Genomic DNA, 21,694 nt, shown 5'->3' with positions numbered 1-21,694 from the left:
GCTAGTTCCGCTACTTTGGTTTCGCCATTTTTTTGCAACTCTGGTTTCCATCCTCGTTTTTCCTCGGGACATGTGGAGCCTTCTGACTGTCCTGGGGTAGATTCCGTGGTGGATAGGTTGCAGCAGATCTGGAATCATGTGGTGGACAACTTAAAGTTGTCACAGGAGAAGGCTCAGCGTTTTGCCAACCGCCGCCGCGGTGTGGGTCCCCGACTTCGTGTTGGGGATTTGGTATGGCTGTCTTCTCGATTTGTTCCTATGAAGGTCTCCTCTCCTAAATTTAAGCCTCGCTTCATCGGTCCTTACAAGATATTGGAAATCCTTAATCCTGTGTCCTTTCGCTTGGATCTTCCGGTGTCGTTTGCCATTCACAACGTGTTCCATAGGTCTTTGTTGCGGCGGTACGTTGTACCTGTGGTTCTTTCTGTTGAGCCTCCTGCTCCGGTGTTGGTTGAGGGCGAGTTGGAGTACGTGGTGGAGAAGATCTTGGATTCTCGTCTCTCCAGGCGGAGGCTTCAGTATCTGGTCAAGTGGAAGGGCTATGGTCAGGAGGATAATTCCTGGGTGGTTGCCTCTGATGTGCATGCGGCCGATTTAGTTCGTGCCTTTCACGCTGCTCATCCTGATCGCCCTGGTGGTCTTGGTGAGGGTTCGGTGACCCCTCCTTAAAGGGGGGGTACTGTTGTGAATTAGACTTTTTTGGCTCCCTCTTGTGGTCACTGGTGATATGACTCTGGGATTGTCTTTCCTCTGTTTGGCACCCACCTGGGTCGTTAGTCCAGGGGTGTTGCTATATAAACTTTCTGGATTCTCAGTCCTGTGCCTGGCATCATTGTAATCAGTTCCTTTCTGTTTGCTCCTGTCTGCTGGTCCTGGATCTTGCAAAATTAAGCTAAGTCCTGCTTCCTTGTTTTTTGGTTATTTGCATAGCTCTTATTTTTTGTCCAGCTTGTACTAAATGTGATTCCTGATTTTGCTGGAAGCTCTAGGGGGCTGGTGTTCTCCCCCCGGGCCGTTAGACGGTTCAGGGGTTCTTGAATATCCAGCGTGGAAATTTTGATAGGGTTTTTGCTGAACGTATAAGTCATCTTACTATATTCTGCTATTAGTCAGTGGGCCTCTCTTTGCTAAATATCTAGTTCATTCTTATGTTTGTCTTTTCTCCTTACCTCACCGTTATTATTTGTTGGGGGCTTGTATCCAACTTTTGGGGTCTTTTTCTCTGGAGGCAAGAAAGGTCTATCTTTTCCCTTCTAGGGTTAGTTAGTTCTCCGGCTGGCGCGAGACGTCTAGAACCAACGTAGGCACGTTCCCTGGCTGCTGCTATTTGTGGTGCTAGGATTAGATATATGGTCAGCCCAGTTACCACTGCCCTAAGAGCTGGTTTTTTTGTGTTTGCAGACTTGGTATGTACTTTTGAGACCCTCTGCCATTGGGGTCATAACAGATAACACAGGATCCTCCATTCACAATAGGTGATGTCACAGCTCACCTCCTCCTCTCCCTGCACAGGTCACAGAGCATGTCCACTACAGATACCACAGCTCATGCTCACTACACCATAGAAGTCAATTAATATCTCCAGTCTACAAGTGCAAGGTATATCCATGTGGCTGCTGTAACATAGTAAAAGCTAAGCCAAGAAGGCCGCCCCCATAATCACGCACAGAATAAAAAAAATCTACAACCAGAAATTAAAATCTGATTGAAAAAGATGAATATGTGCCTGTATCTGGATTCATTTAGTCAAAAAAAGTACTATTGATGCATTGCCTTTAAAGGAAAGGGACCCATTCAGTCATACATGTGGAGCCACTGGTCTTCACTATGTGAATGCAGACTTGTGAATCCTCAAAACGCGCAGTGCGCGCACTGTCAGGATTCTCCAATGTCGGAAGTGGGCAGGCTCGTGATCGCAAGTATGTGATTTACATACATACGGTCACATGCCGACTAGACATGTGCGGCCTCACTCAGTGTGACTACACTGACCGAGGCCGGACACGTCTAGTTGGAATGTGGCCGGAAGTATGCAAATCTCGTACTTGCAGTCACATGACCGCTAGCTCTTCGTACTGAGGATTAACAAGTCTACAGTCATGTAGAGTCACTGCAGACTTGTACCCCAGGCCAGGACAACGCTTTTAAAATCTTGGGCATTGGGAGATTGTCTCCCTAACTTGCACACTTGGTGCACTATGAAAAGTCACTTAAAGCTAAAGCGCAAATTACCCCCCAAAATTCTCAACTCTGGTGCAAAATTTGCCAGTTAAACGGGTATTTACATGTCCATAATTCATATTATATTCACAGAATATGTTCTACTAGATGGTGGCCCGATTCTAACGCATCGGGTATTCTAGAATATGCATATCCACGTAGTATATTGCACAGCCCACGTAGTATATTGCCCAGCCACGTAGTATATTGCCCAGCCAAGTAGTATATTGCCCAGCCACGTAGTATATTGCCCAGCCATGTAGTATATTGCCCAGTTACGTAGTATATTGCCCAGTGACGTAGTATATTGCCCAGCCACGTAGTATATTGCCCAGTGACGTAGTATACAGCACAGAGCCACGTAGTATATTGCACAGTTTCCCAGTGACGTAGTATATTGCCCAGCCACGTAGTATATTGCCCAGTTACGTAGTATATCGCCCAATGACGTAGTATACAGCACAGAGCCACGTAGTATATTGCACAGCTGCCCAGTGACGTAGTATATTGGCCAGTCACGTAGTATATTGCCCAGCTACTTAGTACGGTATATTGCCCAGCCACGTATGTCACAGGTTAAAAAATAAAAAATAAACATATACTCACCTTCCGAGGGCCCCTTGTAGTCCTGTCGCCTGTGTGCGGTGCACGCGGCAGCTTCCGGTCCCAGGGTTGGTATGAGCGCAGGACCTGTGATGACGTCGCGGTCACATGACCGTGACGTCATGGCAGGTCCTTCTCGCATACCATCCTTGCCACCGGAACCTGCCGCTTGCATGGAGCAGGAAAGGCGGCGGAAGGTGAGTATACAATGATTTTTTATTTTTTTAAATTATTTTTAACATTAGATGTTTTTACTATTGATGCTGCATAGGCAGCATCAATAGTAAAAACTTGGTCACACAGGGTTAATAGCGGCGGTAACGGAGTGAGTTACCAGCGGCATAACGCGGTCCGTTACCGCTGGCATTAACCCTGTGTGAGCGGTGACTGCGGGGAGTATGGAGCGGGCGCCGGGCACTGACTACAGGGGAGTAGGGAGGGACTAATCGGACTGTGGCCGTCACTGATTGGTCGCAGCAGCCATGACAGGCAGCTGGCGAGACCAATCAGCGACTTGGATTCCATGACAGACAGAGGCCGCGACCAATGAATATCCGTGACAGAAAGACAGAAGGACAGACAGACAGAAAGACGGAAGTGACCCTTAGACAATTATATGGTAGATAAATGTGGGTCCTTTGTACAGTATGACAAGAATGTGTTTTCCCAAAATTGGGGCTTCATAAGGGTTTTCAAATTCAATATTTCCCCTTGTAGAAAACATTGCAGAGTAATATACCGGTATATATTTTTTAAAAAAAGATAAAAATTCGCTTTTTTTGTCTTACTTCTAAGCGTTGGGTGAAGGTTTTCGGAGGCGGTGGCCGTGCCTCCATTCGATATTCCTGATATGTATCATTGCGGATGTGGCTCCTGAAATGTCCATGAAAGCCAGAAGGGAACTGAATGTAGAGAAAAAATTTATATTGATATTAGCTTTGTGAAACAATTTGATACATTTTTTTTTTAATTTTAATTTAGCAATTTGTCTTTTGCAGACAGGATATAATTTTTTATTTTTTTTTAAGAAAAAATGCTAAATAATTAGATTTTTTTTTTTTTCTCTGAGCATTTTTACATTACAGATGCCTCTGTGATAAGTGATATAAAATGTGGATCAGTTATGTAATCTGTTCCGGCTAAACCAGAATGAATGAGACTCACGTTGGCACACAGATTAATTGCAGCCATCTATATCCTGTATTCTTCCTTTTGGAATGAAGACAATGACATATTTTCGTAAGTGCGATGTGAGCGGGCCGCTCGTGTCTGCCGCTGAAGCAAACAGCTTGAAGCCTTTGGGCGACCGGAGTTCATGAATGTTTTACAAAATTATTATTAGAAACTCCGGATCTCGCAATTCATTGTTCTAATTCCCAAAGGAGATTAGGATTTAGAATTCATGGAGTAATTCTGATGGCTCAAGGTGAACTGGAGCATGATACATGCAAAATTACAATTTCGTTACGCAGATGCTTGAGGCTCTATACATTATTGTTCATATAAGGGAAAAAAAATATTTTGCATAATAATATCCAATATTTTTTTAATTAATGTATCAACAGGAGAAATATATTGTAAAATAAATAAATAAATAAAGTGATATAATCTATATCTAGAGTGTAAAACGACATAACATATTCTTAAATGGTCTACCACCACTGATAACATAGAGACCATAGTAATCTATGGGCTTATACTGTAGCGCCTCATATACGGAGGCATCATATGACGAGAGACCCTGCGGCTCTGCCATAAAGACCTATAGGTTCTGTGCATGCCCCGGTATAAGCAGCTAAAATAATAATTAAAATAAAGGGGTTTTCTCAACATGATAAAAAAACAAGCAAGTTTGTAATTTACTTGTTATTAAAAATCCTATAGGGATTTTTAATTCTATTGTTTCCTGTTTGTTGCTTAGTTACCGGCCACCTCTGCAGTCTATAAGTGGTGGATGTTCTCCTAGGCAGGGAGAGTGCACTTACAAGCTCTTTGCTATAGTGCTTGTATGCGCTGCTCTAATTCCTGGATCCAACGTATTTCAGTGTTTTCTCGCTCCTCGGATACTGCAAAGACAAAGACGCCTCTGCTTCCAGCATCGGAGAGCAAACAGTGCGGACCAGAGAAGCTGTCCTAACCTGTCAGTCACTCAGGAGCGCACGCAGGAACATGTGAGGCCGGGGAGCAGTGCGCTTCTGAACAATGATTTTGAGAAAACTCATTTTAAAGAAATAAACAATTTCTATATACCGTAGCTATTTTTTTTTTAAACTTAAAGGGGTTGTTCAGGTTTGGACGAGCGTGTATTGTGTGTGCTGGCACTAGGACTGCAAGTATGCGATATGCGTAGTCCCGGCCACATTCTGACTAGACGTATGCGGCCTCAGTTAATACAAGGAATTTAACCCGGCTGCGCACATCTAGTCGGACTGTAGCCGAAATATGCATATCGCACACCTGAAGTCACATGACCATCTGCCAGCTCCTAGCGCCAGCACTGGATAATCCCCACATCGCCAGCTGTGGACATCGTGAGGATTCCAAGTCTGCAGTCACACAGCGAAACTACACACTTTTGTGCCAAACTTGGACAACCTCTTTAAATGCATATATATCCCAGAGAAGTTCAGAAAAAAAAAACAGGTTATAAACTCTCCCATCAGAAGGAACTCACTGACAGATTGTCAGTTAACTCATCCAGAAACTAGTATTGTGGCAAGGAACCAAAGAGCCTGAATAAATTAACGGCGCCAAAGTTTTAATGAAACCTAACTGCAAAAATTATTTTTAGCACAAAATACACACATTTAAGTAAAAAGAATAAAAGTCTCCCCCCCTCTCAAGGTGTCTATATCTTTTAAAGGAATATTCCCCTCTCATAAAATGAAGGTATATAGTACCAAGATATGATTTGACTTTGTAGTCAGTCAGGGATGTGACTCCCTCTGATCCTTAGAATTAAGTAGCTATGGCTTTATTTCCACACTTGTTAGGAGTTAAGGCACCCCTGCAGGGATCCAAGTACAACTGCCAGTCTATTAGTGCAGCTGGGACCCCAGAAGAGTGGTCGCATCCCTTTAAAACATGTAAGATATTACTGAGAGGCCAGAGACTATGGAGAGGCGCTAAAGAAAGTGAAGAAAAGCTGACGAGCTAGAGAAGGAGGCGCTGACCCCCTAGTGATGAGCAAAATATCAGGATGGTCCGCCTTGAGCCTTGTGGATGAAAGACCTGATTGAATGGTTATGTAACATTACAAGTGAAGTTTAGAGACAAATATATAATATATCATCTACTATAAAATTTTGGATTGCTCAAGTTTTAAAAGTCTCTGCCATTATTCTGCATCATCCAAACTACCTGCACATACACTGTGGTGGTTCCATGGCTTCCTACTGTGCAGGGGAACTGCAGCACAGCACCATATAGGTGAATGGGAGTCCAGTGTAAGGCCGGGTGTCCGGGGGCCACGGCGCAGTGTGCTGAAAAATAGGGCACACAGCACAGAATTAGGTATTCAGCACCTTTATTCTTAAAATGTGGGAGCATCTCTGCACCTAGCGTATGCTAATGTTCCTACCCTGTAATGGGACCAACGAATTTAATTAAAAATATAAATAAATAATGGGCCGTTATATTTTTTTACATCCAGATACGGGCAGAAAATGAACCCTGGGGGAATTAATCTAATTCTGAGTGCAGGGTATTAATCCAGGATGCGTGTGCACAAGGGTTGTCCTTCCCCGGTACGCTCTGCACCGCAGGTATTCGACACATTGTCATTGATTACATTGATGTTACGGAAAATTCATATGAAGATCTCCATGATGCTTGTCACATCACCGCCTCATTACGTATGGCATAGAATTTCCATATTAACATACAAAACCGCTGAACTGTTCTACATTTCTGCGCTTTGTATGATAAATCTCCTGTGGATTTGCTGCCTGTCCTCGGAACCGCAAGGAATTATTGATTTAGAAAAGAAATCATGCAGATAAGTGGGTGGGAGATGGAAAAATCCCAAATAATACGGCTGTAACCGGCCATAGGCACGCAGTAGCTGTTAGTTACATGGTGCTGTTTGACTCATTAATGTTACTTTAGTTTTGGGAGATAAGCGGCTTTCAGAGTCACAATTCACCGCTTATCTTAGAGGAAACAATAGGACTGGATATATTGAAGGCCAGCCTTTGGGATCCCTGGTTTTCCTGATGTCTCCCAAAGAACAGTGTTGGGCTCCTTGGTGGTGATGATTTTGAGGTCCTACACTCCGCCCATACAGAACAGGAGAACATTAACCTTTTGTAACAATTCCATAAATAATGGACCCAAAATGCAAAATGTGGTTGTTTTTTTGCTGTACCATTGAGGCGCATTATTGGGTTATGCCCGGGTTAATACTGTTGACCAGTCTGACCCTACTGTATTGTCACTAGATCATCAATATTGCAGTGGATAGATAAAACATTAAAACTTAGTGCACCCTCTCATGCATATGTATACTCGGTTGTTCTGAGCGTGCATGCACTTTCAGACTCTGCTCTCTCCACTATTAGTACCTATAGAACTTGCATCAATCTCACAAACACTCAAAAAAAATCAAAACAAGTATCGCCAGATACAACTGGAAAAATAATTTGAAACATTCACAGTCAGCCAGTGGCTTAGCTATAGGGCACTGATATCTGAACTACAACTCTCATCATGCCCTGACCTCCAGCAGCTATGGGGTCCCCAGCTTTAGAGTTTACATTAGTCAGATCCTACAGTATCTTTGTGATCTTTGTAGTCAAAAAGGAGAAACAAAAGAGAAAAAAACACAGTATATTTTTACCCAGGATCCTGTAATTGCTTCTGGCATCACCTATCTCCGCAGCCCACATACAAATCCTTATATTTTCAGCAGTTCTTCTTGTCACAGGGATGGCTCCTGTCTATTTTGTTTCCTCGATATTGTTAATATGTTACCAAGGCACTGTTGACATGGTTGCTAAGCAACCTGAACAGTGGGGAGTGATCCACTATACTGTAGAATTCTTGCTTGCAACATTGTTTCTGCAGGAAAGAGGGGAAAGTAGGAATCCTGAGAGAAACAACGAATTTGATGCCTTATTTCTAACCGTTTTTGTAATTTACATGGGACTGCAGTCTGAAATAAACTATGTCAACGGCTAGGGTTCAGTTTATATGAGCCTAAGTATTCCAGTGGGGTTACAGAAAGCCATCCAAAACCTTGCTGGACCCCAAGTCTCCAGCAGAGAAAGGTGGCCTCCTTAGTATATATGCCATTGCTTGTCGCCTCTTTGGTACGTATTGCCTTAGTTGAGGGCTCTTTGGTACCTATGCCCTTGTTGCCTCTTTGGTATGTATGACCTTGTCGCCTCTTTGGTACGCATTGCCTTAGTTGAAATCTCTTTGGTACCTATGCCCTTGTTGCCTCTTTGGTACATATGCCCTTGTCGTCTCTTTGGTACGTATGCCCTTGCTTGTAGGCTCTTTGGTATGTATTCCCTTGTCGCCTCTTTAGTATTTATTGCCTTACTTGTAGGCTCTTTGGTACATATGCTCTTGTTGCTTCATTGATAAGTATTCCCTTGCTTATCGCCTCTTTGGTACGTATGCCCTTGCTTGTAGGTTTTTTGGTACGTATTCCTTTGCTTTCGCTTCTTTGATACGTATGCCCTTGCTTGTAGGCATTTTGGTACGTATGCCCTTGCTTTCGCTTCTTTGGTACGTATGCCCGTGCTTGTAGGCTTTTCGGTACGTATTCCTTTGCTTTCGCTTCTTTGGTAGCTATGCCCTTGCTTGTAGGCATTTTGGTATGTATGCCCTTGCTTTCGCTTATTTGGTACGTATGCCCTTGCTTTCACTTCTTTGGTACGTATGCCCTTGCTTTTGCTTCTTTGGTACGTATGCCCATGCTTGTAGGCTCTTTGGTACGTATGCCCTTGTCGCCTCTTTGGTACATATTGCCTTACTTTTAGGCTCTTTGGTGCCTATGCCCTTGTTGCCTCATTGGTACGTATTCCCTTGCTTATCGCCTTTTTGGTACGTGTTCCCTTGCTTGTTGTCTCTTTGGTACGTATGCTCTTGCTTTGGTTCGTATTCCCTTTCTTTTAGGTTCTTTGATATGTATTCCCTTGCTTGTTGCCTCATCGGTATGTATGCCCATGCTTGTCACCTCTTTGATACGTATTCCCTTGCTTGCGGGCCTTTTGGTACCGTACGTGTCATTGCTTTTCATCTCTTAAGTACTTATATCCTTGCTTTTTGCCTTTTTGACACATATTCCCTTGCTTGTAGGCTCTTTGGTACGTATTCCTTTGCTTGTAGGTTCTTTGGTATGTATGCCCTAGCTTGTTGCCTTTTTGGTTCGCATGCCCTTGCTTGTTGCCTCTTTGATTCGCATGCCCTTGCTTGTGGGCCTTTTAGTACATGTGTCCTTGCTTGTCGCTTAGTTAGTACGTATGCCTTTGCTTTTCACCTTTTTGGTACGTATGCTCTTACTTTTCGCCTCTTTGGTACATATGTCCTTGCTTTTTACCTCTTTGGTACTTATGCCCTACCTTGTAGCTTCTTTGGTACTTAGACTCTTGCTTGTCCCATTAATAAACACTAATGCCTTGCTTTGTCCAATCCCATAAAAACGATTTACAAACAGCTACCAATGGCCTTAAATACAAACCTTACCAACCTTCTACCGCTCTTGTGTAAATGCTTCCCTGGTTGTCTGATGGCCTCTGACTTGATGCATTGACACACGACTGCTGCAGCCAAACTCGGCTCGACAATCAGTTGCAGTGGTCCCAGTGAAAATCAGAGAAGGAGCAGAAGGCAGGGCATTAGTAGTGTGTATTACTCCTTTTGTTATTTTAGATTCATACCAATGGCAGCTATTTGTAAGAAAAAATTTCAGTGAAAGACAACCCCTCTTTAATTTCTTTTCTTGATCAGGCAAGTCATACCCATTATCTTCCAGCAGAAGCCTCCTCCTGCTAACCCCACTCACTTTTTTGCTACAGGATAACAATGCAGAAGGCATGAGGAATTCTTGTTTTCCTGTCTTAATGTAGCACATGTTCAGAAGCAACAGCATTATACAGCGGTACTGTGCAGTGTAGCGGTGAATTTAGCACTGGGGTGAGATAAAACCCTTACTAGAAAGTAGCACACTGTATTTATGTGTCTGTGCCTCTCTCTCTGACTGCTAGCCCATGGACATCATTTAGACATGAAAAGGCAGCTGTAATCTGATCCATCAGTTTGCTAACAGCCTGTCATGTCTTTAACGAGCCAAATATAGCTGTACTAGATGGTGGCCCGATTCTAACGCATCGGGTATTCTAGAATATGTATGTAGTTTATTTATGAAGTTTTCAGATTAATGCAATGAATACACAGGATTCGGCTGGCCAGGCGCGCCCAATTAACGAAGTGTGGTTGAAATCCCGCGTCAATTCGCGGCCGGACTGTGCCTTTCGCTGATTGTTTGCGGCCGGCCGAGCACGACCAATCAGTGAACCCAAGGCGAGCTCCAGGTTTTTGAGGGCACTGGGTGAAAGAGTCTCACAGTCCACGTAGCATATAACACAGCCCACGTAGTATATAGCACAGCCACGTAGTATATAACACAGCCACGTAGTATATAGCATAGCCGCTTAGTATATTACACAGCCATGTAGTACATTGCACAGCCACGTAGTATATAGTACAGCCACGTAGTATATAGTACAGCCACGTAGTATATTGCACAGCTGCGTAGTATATTGCACGGCTACATAGTATATAGCACAGCCACGTAGTACATTGCACAGCCACGTAGTACATTGCACAGCCACGTAGTATATAGCACAGCCACGTAGTATATAGCACAGCCACATAGTTTATTGCACAGCCACGTAGTATATTGCACAGCCACATAGTATATACAGTAGCACAGCCCACACAGTATATAACACAGCCCACGTAGTATATAGCACAGCCACGTAGTATATAGCACAGCCACGTAGTATATAGCACAGCCACGTAGTATATTGCACAGCCACATAGTATATAGCACAGCCCACATAGTATATAACACAGCCCACGTAGTATATAAAACTGCGCATGTAGTATATAGCACTGCCCACGCAGTACATAACAGCCCACGTAGTATATAGCACAGCCCACGTAGTATATAGCGCATCCCACGCAGTATATAACAGCCCATGCCGTATATAACACAGCCCACATAGTATATAGCACAGCCCACGTAGTATATAGCACCGCCTTCCAGTATATAGCACAGCCCATGTAGTATATAACACAGCCACGTAGTATATAGCACAGCCACGTAGTATATAGCACAGGCCATGTAGTATATAGCATAGTGACGTAGTATATAACACAGCCCACGCAGTATATAACACAGCCCACGCAGTATGTAACACAGGCCACGTAGTATATAACAGCCCACGTAGTATATAGCAATGTGGTCACCATATCCCTGTTAAAAAAAAAATTAAAATAAAAAATAGTTATATACTCACCTTCCGGTGGCCCCCGGATCCAGCACAGGCCTTTAGCGATGCTCCTCGGACCCTCAGTTCCCAGTAATGCCTTACGGCAATAACACGTGATGATGTAGTGGTCTCGCGAGACCGCTATGTCATCTGGGATCATTGCCGCAATGCATTCTTGGGACCGCCACGGATGCCGGAGTGAGAATATAATGATTTTTTTTTTATTATTATTTTTAACATTATATGTTTTTACTATTGATGCTGCATAGGCAGCATCAATAGTAAAAAGTTGGTCACACTTACAGGGGTAATGGCAGCGTTACGGACTGCTAACGCTATGTGGGCGCTCACTGGGGGGAGTATGGAGGGGGCACTGACTGGAGGGGAGTAGGGAGGGGACAATTCGCGGCCGGACTGTGCCTGTCGTTGATTGGTCGCGCCCAGCCGGCCGCGGCCAATCAGTGACGCGCGATTTCCGCGACAGACAGACAAACAGACGGAAGTGGCCCTTAGACAATTATATATATAGATTTCTGTGTGAATAATGCATTCAGGAGGCAAGAGGAGAAGAAGTGGGTCATAAGTGGAGAAAGAAGCATGTTTATCAGATAAGATACATTACAAAGTTTCTTATATTCAGTTGTACTCTTAATTTATACAAAGTTTGTTGAAACGACAGTGGACATTTAAGGTATTTTGCACCGTCCTCTTACAGCCGCCTGACATGATAATCTATTTTACCACTACGGGCTCGGTGGGAAGCCATATAACAAGTAAAATCGCACGCTAAAGTTCAGAATTATTAGAGGATCTGTATGATATTACATCATACAGATCCTCTAATAATTCTGAACTTTAGCGTGTTAATGCTTCTTTAAAAATACTTCACAGAAAAATACGCTCACAAGTATGAAGTTTTATTATCAGGACATATAATAAACTTCTTTATCCATGAATTTATAACATTCTGTGTGTGGAATTGACTATAAATGTCTCTGTTCAGGGCTGTAATTTGTCGATTATAGATCATCTGTGCTCCAGGAACTGAGACTTTTACACTTTATATAATGGGAACGTTGTGATGTATAAGATGTCAACTAAAACCACCGTGGGGAGAAACAAATGGCAACAAGACCACTGGGATTCTCTATAAAAGTGCTGTAAATGAGGAAATCTCCCAGAGAGCCTGATATTACAGAGCGCCACAGTCACACTGCCTGCAGTGACCGAGAAGACGGAGCGAGAATGTAATTATCAGGATCCTATAGAGATATCATTACACGGGCGCACAATGTATCGCCTGACATAAGATAACAAGTCGGAATGGATAGAGATAGACAGATAGATAGACAGATAGATAGACAGATAGAGTCATGGCCGACTCTTTGTTTTTTGTTCACCACTTAAATAAAAAAGAACCTACATGTGTTTGGTATCTATGAAGTCGTAATGACCTGGAGAATCATAATGGCAGGTCAGTTTTAGCATTTGGTGCACATGGTAAAAAAAAAATAAAAAAAAACGTTGTGGATTTGTACTATTTTGCAATTTTACTGCACTTTGATTTTTTTTCTCGTTTTTGAGTACGCGATATGGTAAAACCAATGGTGTCGTTCAAAAGTACAACTTGTCCCACAAAATCTGATCAATTTCTATGAAGAGGTAAGTTCTGGACTAGACCGAGGGAACCCAGTGGACATACTGTATATGGACTTTTTAAAAGCTTTTGATACTGTGCCACACAAAAGGTTGATACATAAAATGAGAATAATGGGGATAGGGGAAAATATGTGTAAGTGGGTTAAGAGCTGGCTCAGGGATAGGAAACAAAGGGTGGTTATTAATGGAGCACACTCGGACTGGGTCGCAGTTAGCAGTGGGGTACCACAGGGGTCAGTATTGGGCCCTCTTCTTTATAACACTAAACTCTGCAGGGTAATCAATACAGAGGAGGACAATTTTATATTACAGGATGATTTATGTAAACTAGAAGCTTGGGCTGATAAATGGCAAATGAGCTTTAATGGGGATAAATGTAAGGTCATGCACTTGGGTAGAAGTAATAAGATGTATAACTATGTGCTTAATTCTAAAACTCTGGGCAAAACCGTCAATGAAAAAGACCTGGGAGTATGGGTGGATGACAAACTCAAATTTAGTAGCCAGTGTCAGGCAGCTGCTACAAAGGCAAATAAAATAATGGGATGCATTAAAAGAGGCATAGATGCTCATGAGGAGAACATAATTTTACCTCTATACAAGTCACTTGTGCGACCACACTTAGAATACTGTGCACAGTTCTGGTCTCCGGTGTATAAGAAAGACATAGCTGAACTGGAGCGGGTGCAGAGAAGAGCGACCAAGGTTATTAGAGGACTGGGGGGTCTGCAATACCAAGATAGATGATTACAATTGGGGCTATCTAGTTTGGAAAAACGAAGGCTAAGGGGTGATCTTATGTTAATGTATAAATATATGAGGGGACAGTACAAAGACCTTTCTGATGATCTTTTTAATCATAGACCTGAGACAGGGACAAGGGGGCATCCTCTACATCTGGAGGAAAGAAGGTTTAAGCATAATAACAGATGCGGATTCTTTACTGTAAGAGCAGTGAGACTATGGAACTCTCTGCCGTATGATGTCGTAATGAGTGATTCATTACTTAAATTTAAGAGGGGACTGGATACCTTTCTTGAAGTATAATGTTACAGGTTATATATACTAGATTCCTTGATAGGGTGTTGATCCAGGGAACTAGTCTGATTGCCGTATGTGGAGTTGGGAAGGAATTTTTTCCCCAATGAGGAGCTTACTCTTTGCCACATGGTTTTTTTTTGGCTTCCTCTGGATCAACATGTTAGGGCATGTTAGGTTAGGCTATGGGTTGAACTACATGGACTTAAAGTCTTCCTTCAACCTTAATAACTATGTTAATAAGTAAAAAACAAGCCCTCACATGGTCATGTTGACAGAAAAATAAAAAAAGTTATGACTCTGGGGAGAAAATCGGAAACGCAAAAACGAAAATGGGCTGCGGAGCAAAGGGTTCAATCTATTTGCTTAGTTTTTCCCTCTCTGTTTTCGAAGTCAACAAACTGGATCCATAATACAATGCATAATTAGCATATCAGCAAACATCACTAGTCATCAAAGATAAGCGCACACTATGTTATATGAAATATCAACTTACAAGTCACTATTACAGGCTTACACAAGCAAAAGTATAGATAACAGACTATTCTTCTTGGTTTGCTAAAAATAGTCGTCTGGGTAATTAAGATATAATCTGGATTCTTCACAGCAGGAGCCCCAGGAGGACCTCACTACTGACACAGAGACATAAAAAAAGCTAGACTGCAGTTTACCAAAATGTATGTGAGTAAGCCAAAATCTTCCTGGGAAAATGTTTCGTGGACAGTTGAAACCAAGATAGAGCATTTTGGGACAGCACATCATTCTACAGTTTACCAAGCACAAAATGAGGCCTACAGAGAAAAGAACACAGTACCTACAGTCAAATATGGTGGAGGTTGAAAGATGTTTTGGGGTTGTTTTGCTGCCTCTGGCACTCGATGCCTTAACTGTGTGCAGCGGCATCATAAAATCAGAAGATTACCAAAGTATTTGGAGTTGCAATGTAGTGCCCAGTGTCAGAAAGGTGGGCTTCCGTCCTAGGTCATGGGTCTTCTAGCACTACAATTAACTAAACATACTACAAGAATCCCCTGGAAATGGATAGAAACAAAGCGCTGGAGAGTTCTGAAGTAGCAGCAATGAGTCTGGATCTAAATCCTATTGATCACCCGTGGAGAGATCTTAAAATTGCTTCTTTTAAGGTTCTGTGCAACCAAAGGTCATTTTTTTCTCTTTGCTTATTTTGGAGTGCTGCCCCTTTTTAATTTTTTAGATTTTTCTATTGAGTGCTGCCCGCTTTCTTTGCTTTTAAGACAGATCGATGAGAGCGCTGGCAATACGCGATAACCAATCACGAAAACTGAGAAAATTGTATTAAAATAACAATGCCGGATCTCAAAGTGTTAGAAATATAATTTTATAAATGAGTTATGATCTTGATTACTGGTGCTGGTGTGCTGGTTCAATGTTTAACTTGAAAGGAAGAAAGGCAGAAAGGAAGGAAAAGGAGGATAGAAAGAACAAAAGAAAAGGGAGAAAGGAAAGGGAGGAAAGGAAAGGTCGGAAGGAAGGAAAGATGGAAAGGAAAGAAGAAAGGAAGGAAAGAACAAAGGAAGGAAGGAAAGAATGAAGGAAATAAGGAGGAAAGGGAGGAACATAGGGAGGAAAGAAGGAAAGGGAGGGAGGAAGGAAGGAAAGGAAGATATAAAAAAAAGAAGGAAAGGGAGGAAGAAAGGAAGGAAGGAAAGGATGGGAAGGAAGGACGGAAGAAAGCAAGAAAGGTAAGAAAGAAGGAAATAAGGAAGGAAGGAATGGAAGGCAAGGATGGAAGGAGAGGAAGAAAGGATAGGGAGGAATGAAGAGATGGAAGGAAAGGGAGGAAATAAGTAAAAGGGAGGAAGGAAAGGAAGAAAGGATGAAAGGATAGAGAGGAAGGAAGAATGAAAAGGAATGAAGGAAGAAAGGAAGGAAGGAAATGAAATTAAGGTAGGAATGAAGGAAGGAAAATAAAGAAAATGAAAAGAAGAATGAAGGAAGGAAGAAAAAAAGGAAGAAAAAGATGGAAGGAAAGAAAGGAAATAAACGGAGGAAGAAAGGAAGGAACAAATAAAGGAAGGAAAGAAGGAAGGAAATAATGAAAGGAAGATAGGAAGGAGGGAAAGGAAGAAAGAAAGGAAAAGGAGGAAGGAATTAAGGAAAGGAAGGGAAGGAAAGAAGGAGAGAAAGGAAGGACAGGAAGGGAGGGAAGAAGGAAAGCAAGAAAGAAAATAAGGAAGGAAGGAAAGGGAGGAAGGATATAAGGAAAGGAAGGAAGGAAAGAAGGAGAGAAAGGAAGGACAGGAAGGGAGGGAAGAAGAAAAGCAAGAAAGAAAATAAGGAAGGAAGGAAAGGGAGGAAGGATATAAGGAAAGGAAGGAAGGAAAGAAGGAGAGAAAGGAAGGACAGGAACAGGAAGGGAGGGAAGAAGGAAAGCAAGAAAGAAAATAAGGAAGGAAGGAAAGGGAGGAAGAAAGGAAGGAAAGAGAGGAAGGAACAAATTAGGAGGGAAATGTGTTGCTAACATTCAAGTTTCAAGATGCAATTTAGAAAAGCAGCGAGGAACAAAACGTAAATTCTGTGGTGCGCATTACTACAGTAAGAGCGGAGTATGAGCTAGTAGAGCATTTGAGGAGTTTCTCTATGTACCAGGCACGTTGCTGAGACTATAGCTGCTTTCATAACCCATCATTGATCTCTGTGATAAGCGCTGACGGCGATGGATCAATCACACCTTACATCGTGTCCGTGATCTGTACAAGCTGCCTGTAGGCACAGGGACCGGGGGTTGTCACAACAGAGATCAATGCTTCCTCCATCAGACACATTTTGTTCGGCTGAAGTCATACACCACAGGGGAAATGTATAAATTCTGTCTGACTGGACGGACACAAACAATACGATGACAAGTCCCGACATGACAGGCAGGGATCATAGGAGGCCATGATTGTTACAATGTGATCGAAAGTGAACACCAGTAGGTGATTGCAAAATATCCTATTGAATTTGTCTGTACATGTCCGCGCTTAATTGTAAAGTGCTGCGGAATATGTTTGCGCTATATAAATAAAAATTATTATTATTATTATTATTATTATTATTATCATCCTTATGGCTGAGTGTTTTTGGGGAGCCAAGTCTTATGTACAGTATTATCATAATTATGCATTATCATTATATGAAAAATGTCAAACACAAAAAAGAGGGTTATTTAACATAGTATTGATGATTAACGTTATCTCTATGCAGCTCCCATGCAAACTTATGTGTCTCTATGACTATAGATGATTGACAACAGAAAGTCTATGTAGTCTGGGATGCAAATCATGAGTAAGGCTATGTGCACACAGTTTTTTTTTTGTAGCTTGTTAAAAATGTATGAGCTTTCTTCCGCTTTAGGAAAAAGGGGAGGTTTTTGGAGGAGTTTTTCTTATTCTGAAGGTTTATTTTGCATGCTCTTGATTTGACATGCTTATCAGGATTTTCAAAGAGGTTTGACTAGCACGTTTTTCCCTTCAAGATGTTTTTTTTTAAAACCTCATCAGGAAAAAAAACTAAACAACCCACCTCATATGAACGACAAATTGGATTTTTGCATTTTTTGCATAGAAGTGAACTGGATAACTTTTCCCAGCGGTATTGAAGCTGTTTTTGACAAGGATGTTGGAGCAAATCCACTCCAACAAACCTCTGTATGAATATTTGGCTAAACTTTTTTGAAAAGGAAAACTCACTCAATAAGAAGTGTTTCCTGAAGCAGTTTCTGCTTGAAAAAAACTTGTCATGTGAACATAGCCTAACTGTCCACCGCAGGTAAATGGTCAGACCTATAACCTGCCAATAGAGGTGTGTGAAAAGCAGAGGTATAACTTGAAGGACCCAATGGAAACTCTGTAAGGGTATGTGCCCACGGGGGGTATTGGCAGCGCTTTGGATGTGGCGGATACCCCGCTCTGCCCAAAGCGCTTTTGTATGCACGGTGATTCCACATGTGTTCATTGAACACATGCGGAATCACCGCATCGTATTCATAGACTGTGTTATTTATCTTGCGGCAATATGCAAGATAAATAGGCATGCTGCGGTATGGAAAGACATACCACATGTCCGGATACGCATGGCTGCCGGATGCGGCCCTGCACGCATAGTGGAGACAGGATTTCATAAAATCCTATCCACTATGTGGTAACATCTGGATTCTGTGGATTGGACTCTGCGGATGTACGCAGCGTCCAATCCACAGCAAATCCTGAACGACTAATTAATCTCTCTCCTCGCTACGCTCTTGCTTCTCCTCTTTGCAAATCCCTTCACTGGCTCCCAATTTCCCAGCGTATCCAGTTTAAACTACTAACACAGAACTACATAGCCATCCATAACCTTTCTCCTCCGTATATTTCCAAACTAATCTCTCAATATCTTCCCTCACGTTATCTCCAGTCCTCCCAAGACCTCCTTCTCTCCTCCACACTTATTCGCTCCTCACCCAGTCGCCTCCAAGACTTCTCCCGAATATCTCCCATCCTCTGGAATTCTGTGCCCCAACACGCCCGGTTATCCACCACATTTGGATCCTTCAAACGGAACCTGAAAACCCATCTCTTCAAAGAAGCTTACAACCTGTAATGACCACACAGCCACCTCAACACCATCGGAGCTACTGCAACCCCGACCTAATTGTCTCCTTCCCCATAATCCTGTCAAATGTAAGTCCGCAAGGGCAGGGTCCTCGCCCCTCTGTATCAGTCTGTCATTGTTAGTTTGTTTACTGTAAGTGATATTTGTATTTTGATGTAACCCCTTCTTATGTACAGCACAGTGGAATTAATGGTGCTATATAAATAAATAATAATAATAACGAATCCGGACAGTGGAAACATACCCTTAGAGGCACAGTCATGTGCCTTTAATAATTACCATTCCATATCTGAACTGGGAAACACTAATTATGGCAGCAGGTGGCTGGCAGCCCAAAGGTGAGCTTGAATCCTTTCTTTGGTTTGGCTACTAAGGGTATGTTTCCACGGTCAGGATTGGCTCAGGATTTGACGCAGGTGAAATCTGCATTTGCGGTCACTGGCAGGTCACCTGTGTTTTGATGCGTTTTTTACATGCGTTTTTGATGCGTTTTGTTATGTTACAGGGTAGTGGAGGGGATTTCAAGAAATCCCATCTGCACTATGCATTCAAAAACGCAGGCATAGACCTGCGTAAACGGACATGCGGCGCTTCTTTTCAGACCGCAGCATGTCTATTTACGATATGGAGACGCTCAGTTCCCGCAGCGTAAATTTCCCATAGACTATCATTACATGAGGTAAAACCACATCTAATCATTAGTCACATGCGTAATAACTGCAGGAACGCAGCTTACTACGCATGTGTACTAATTTACAAACGTTGAATCTTGTGTCACATCCAAAAGTACGTGACGGGCCGGTGTCGCACTTGTGAGTGTGATGCTAGAAACTCGCGTGAGTGTCTCGCATCAACACCCGGCACTGCCGCCAGCACTCGGACCGACGTTTGCGGCTGCATAGAAATACATGCAGCCGCACACTGTGGTCCCGAATGCCGAGTGTTAATGCGAGAGACTCTCGTGAGTTTCTCACATCACACTCGCAAGTGTGACACCGGCCACACAGGAATATGTAATGTCCTTTCCTTTTTTTTAACTAAATAATTTTTTTTAAAATGTTGTGGGCTCCAGCGCAATTTTCCAAAAAAGCAGAGGGAAAACCAGAGACTGGAGGCTGATGATTATAGCCTGGGAAGGGGGTAATATCCATGGAGCTTCCCAGTCTATTAATGTCAGCTCACAGCTGTATACTTAGCCTTTACTGGCTATTAAAATAGGGGGACCCCCCAAAAAAATGACGTGGGGTCCTCCTATAATTAATAACCAGCAAAGGCTGATATTAATAGCCTAGGAAGGGACCATGGATATTGCCCACCCCCCAGCTACAAACACCAGCTCACAGCCACCCCAGAAATGGCGCACTTAGCCTCGCTCTTCCCACTTGCCCTGTAGCGGTGGCATATGGGGTAATAGTTTGGGGGTTAATGTCACCTTTGTATTGTAAGGTGACATCAAGCCCGGTTAGTAATGGAGAGGCATCAATAAGACACCTATCCATTACTAATCCTATAGTTGTTACATGGTAAATAAAGACACAGCCAGAATAAAGTCTTTTAATGAAATAAAACACTACACAGTTTTCCCATCTTTATTGTTCTTCTAATTCCCTGAATCCCTCAATCTCCTGCAAAAAAATAAAATAATAAACCATCACAAATACTCCCTGTTCTGATATAGTTCTTAATAACGAGTGTCCCACGAAGAGACCAGCGCTGCTACATCTGGATGCCGGACATCCAGATGTAGCAGAGCTTGTAGATGACCACCGGAGATAACTCTCCGGTGGTCACCTGCACTGCAGTTCTCACAATCAGCTGATCGTGAGAACCTGCCTAGTGACTGGAGGTAACCCCGCCGGTCACGTGCACAGCAGTTCAAGGTAAGAGATTTTTTTAAATTAGTTCGCATGCGTAGTAAGCTGCGTTTCCGCAGTTATTACGCATGAGACTAATAATTAAATGTGGTAAAACCGCATCTAATGATAGTTAATAGGAAATTTACGCTGCGGGATGGAGCGTCTCCGCATCGTAATAGACATGCTGCGGTCTAGAAAGACGAGAAGCATGTCTGGATACGCAGGTCTACCACCTGCGTCTCCGAACACATAGTGGAGATGGGATTTCATGAAATCCCCTCCACTATGCTGTAACATCTGGATGCTGCTACATCTGGATCTGTACGCAGCGTCAAACCTACAGCGTTTCCTGGCCGCGGAAACATACCCTTTTACAGCAGTACCACCTGTACTGCCCTAATGACAGCAGCACCACCTGTACTGCCCTAATGACAGCAGTATAACCTGTACTGCCCTAATGACAGCAGTATAATCTACTGCCCTAATGACAGCAGTATAACCTACTGCCCTAATGACAGTAGCACCACCTGTACTGCCCTAATGACAGCAGTATAACCTGTACTGCCCTATTGACAGCAGTATAACCTGTACTGCCCCAATGACAGCAGTATAACCTACTTCCCTAATGACAGCAGTATAACCTATTGCCCTAATGACAGCAGTATAACCTGTACTGCCCTAATGACAGCAGTATAACCTGTACTGCCCTAATGACAGCAGTATAACCTGTACTGCCCTAATGACAGCAGTATAACCTGTACTGCCCTAATGACAGCAGTATCACCTGTACTGCCCTAATGACAGCAGTATCACCTGTACTGCCCTAATGACAGCAGTATAACCTGTACTGCCCTAATGACAGCAGTATAACCTGTACTGCCCTAATGACAGCAGTATCACCTGTACTGCCCTAATGACAGCAGTATCACCTGTACTGCCCTGACAGCAGTATCACCTGTACTGCCCTAATGACAGCAGTGTCACCTGTACTGCCCTAATGACAGCAGTATAACCTGTACTGCCCTAATGACAGCAGTATCACCTGTACTGCCCCAATGACAGCAGTATCACCTGTACTGCCCTAATGACAGCAGTATCACCTGTACTGCCCTAATGACAGAAGTATCACCTGTACTGCCCTAATGACAGCAGTATAACCTGTACTGCCCCAATGACAGCAGTATAACCTGTACTGCCCTA

The 21,694-nt window shown here is 42.9% G+C and overlaps 1 protein-coding gene across 3 annotated transcripts in view; it reads right to left on the bottom strand.

The window, feature by feature from the left end:
* CIMIP7 (ciliary microtubule inner protein 7) overlaps positions 1 to 21,694 on the bottom strand; it is a 72,027-nt gene that overhangs the window by 44,354 nt on the left and 5,979 nt on the right. For 2 of the 3 annotated variants that reach the window (XM_077276394.1, XM_077276395.1), the window contains exon 2: positions 3,612 to 3,725. In XM_077276394.1, the coding sequence (XP_077132509.1) occupies positions 3,612 to 3,725 (114 nt within the window). Of the gene's footprint in view, positions 1 to 3,611; positions 3,726 to 7,660; positions 7,779 to 21,694 lie in introns of those variants that run through there. The other variant, XM_077276393.1, reaches the window with a different exon arrangement.

Source organism: Ranitomeya variabilis, chromosome 8, assembly GCF_051348905.1.
Source record: "Ranitomeya variabilis isolate aRanVar5 chromosome 8, aRanVar5.hap1, whole genome shotgun sequence".
Classification (NCBI taxonomy): Eukaryota; Metazoa; Chordata; class Amphibia; order Anura; family Dendrobatidae; genus Ranitomeya; species Ranitomeya variabilis.
This window is presented reverse-complemented; position numbering and strand designations above follow the sequence as displayed.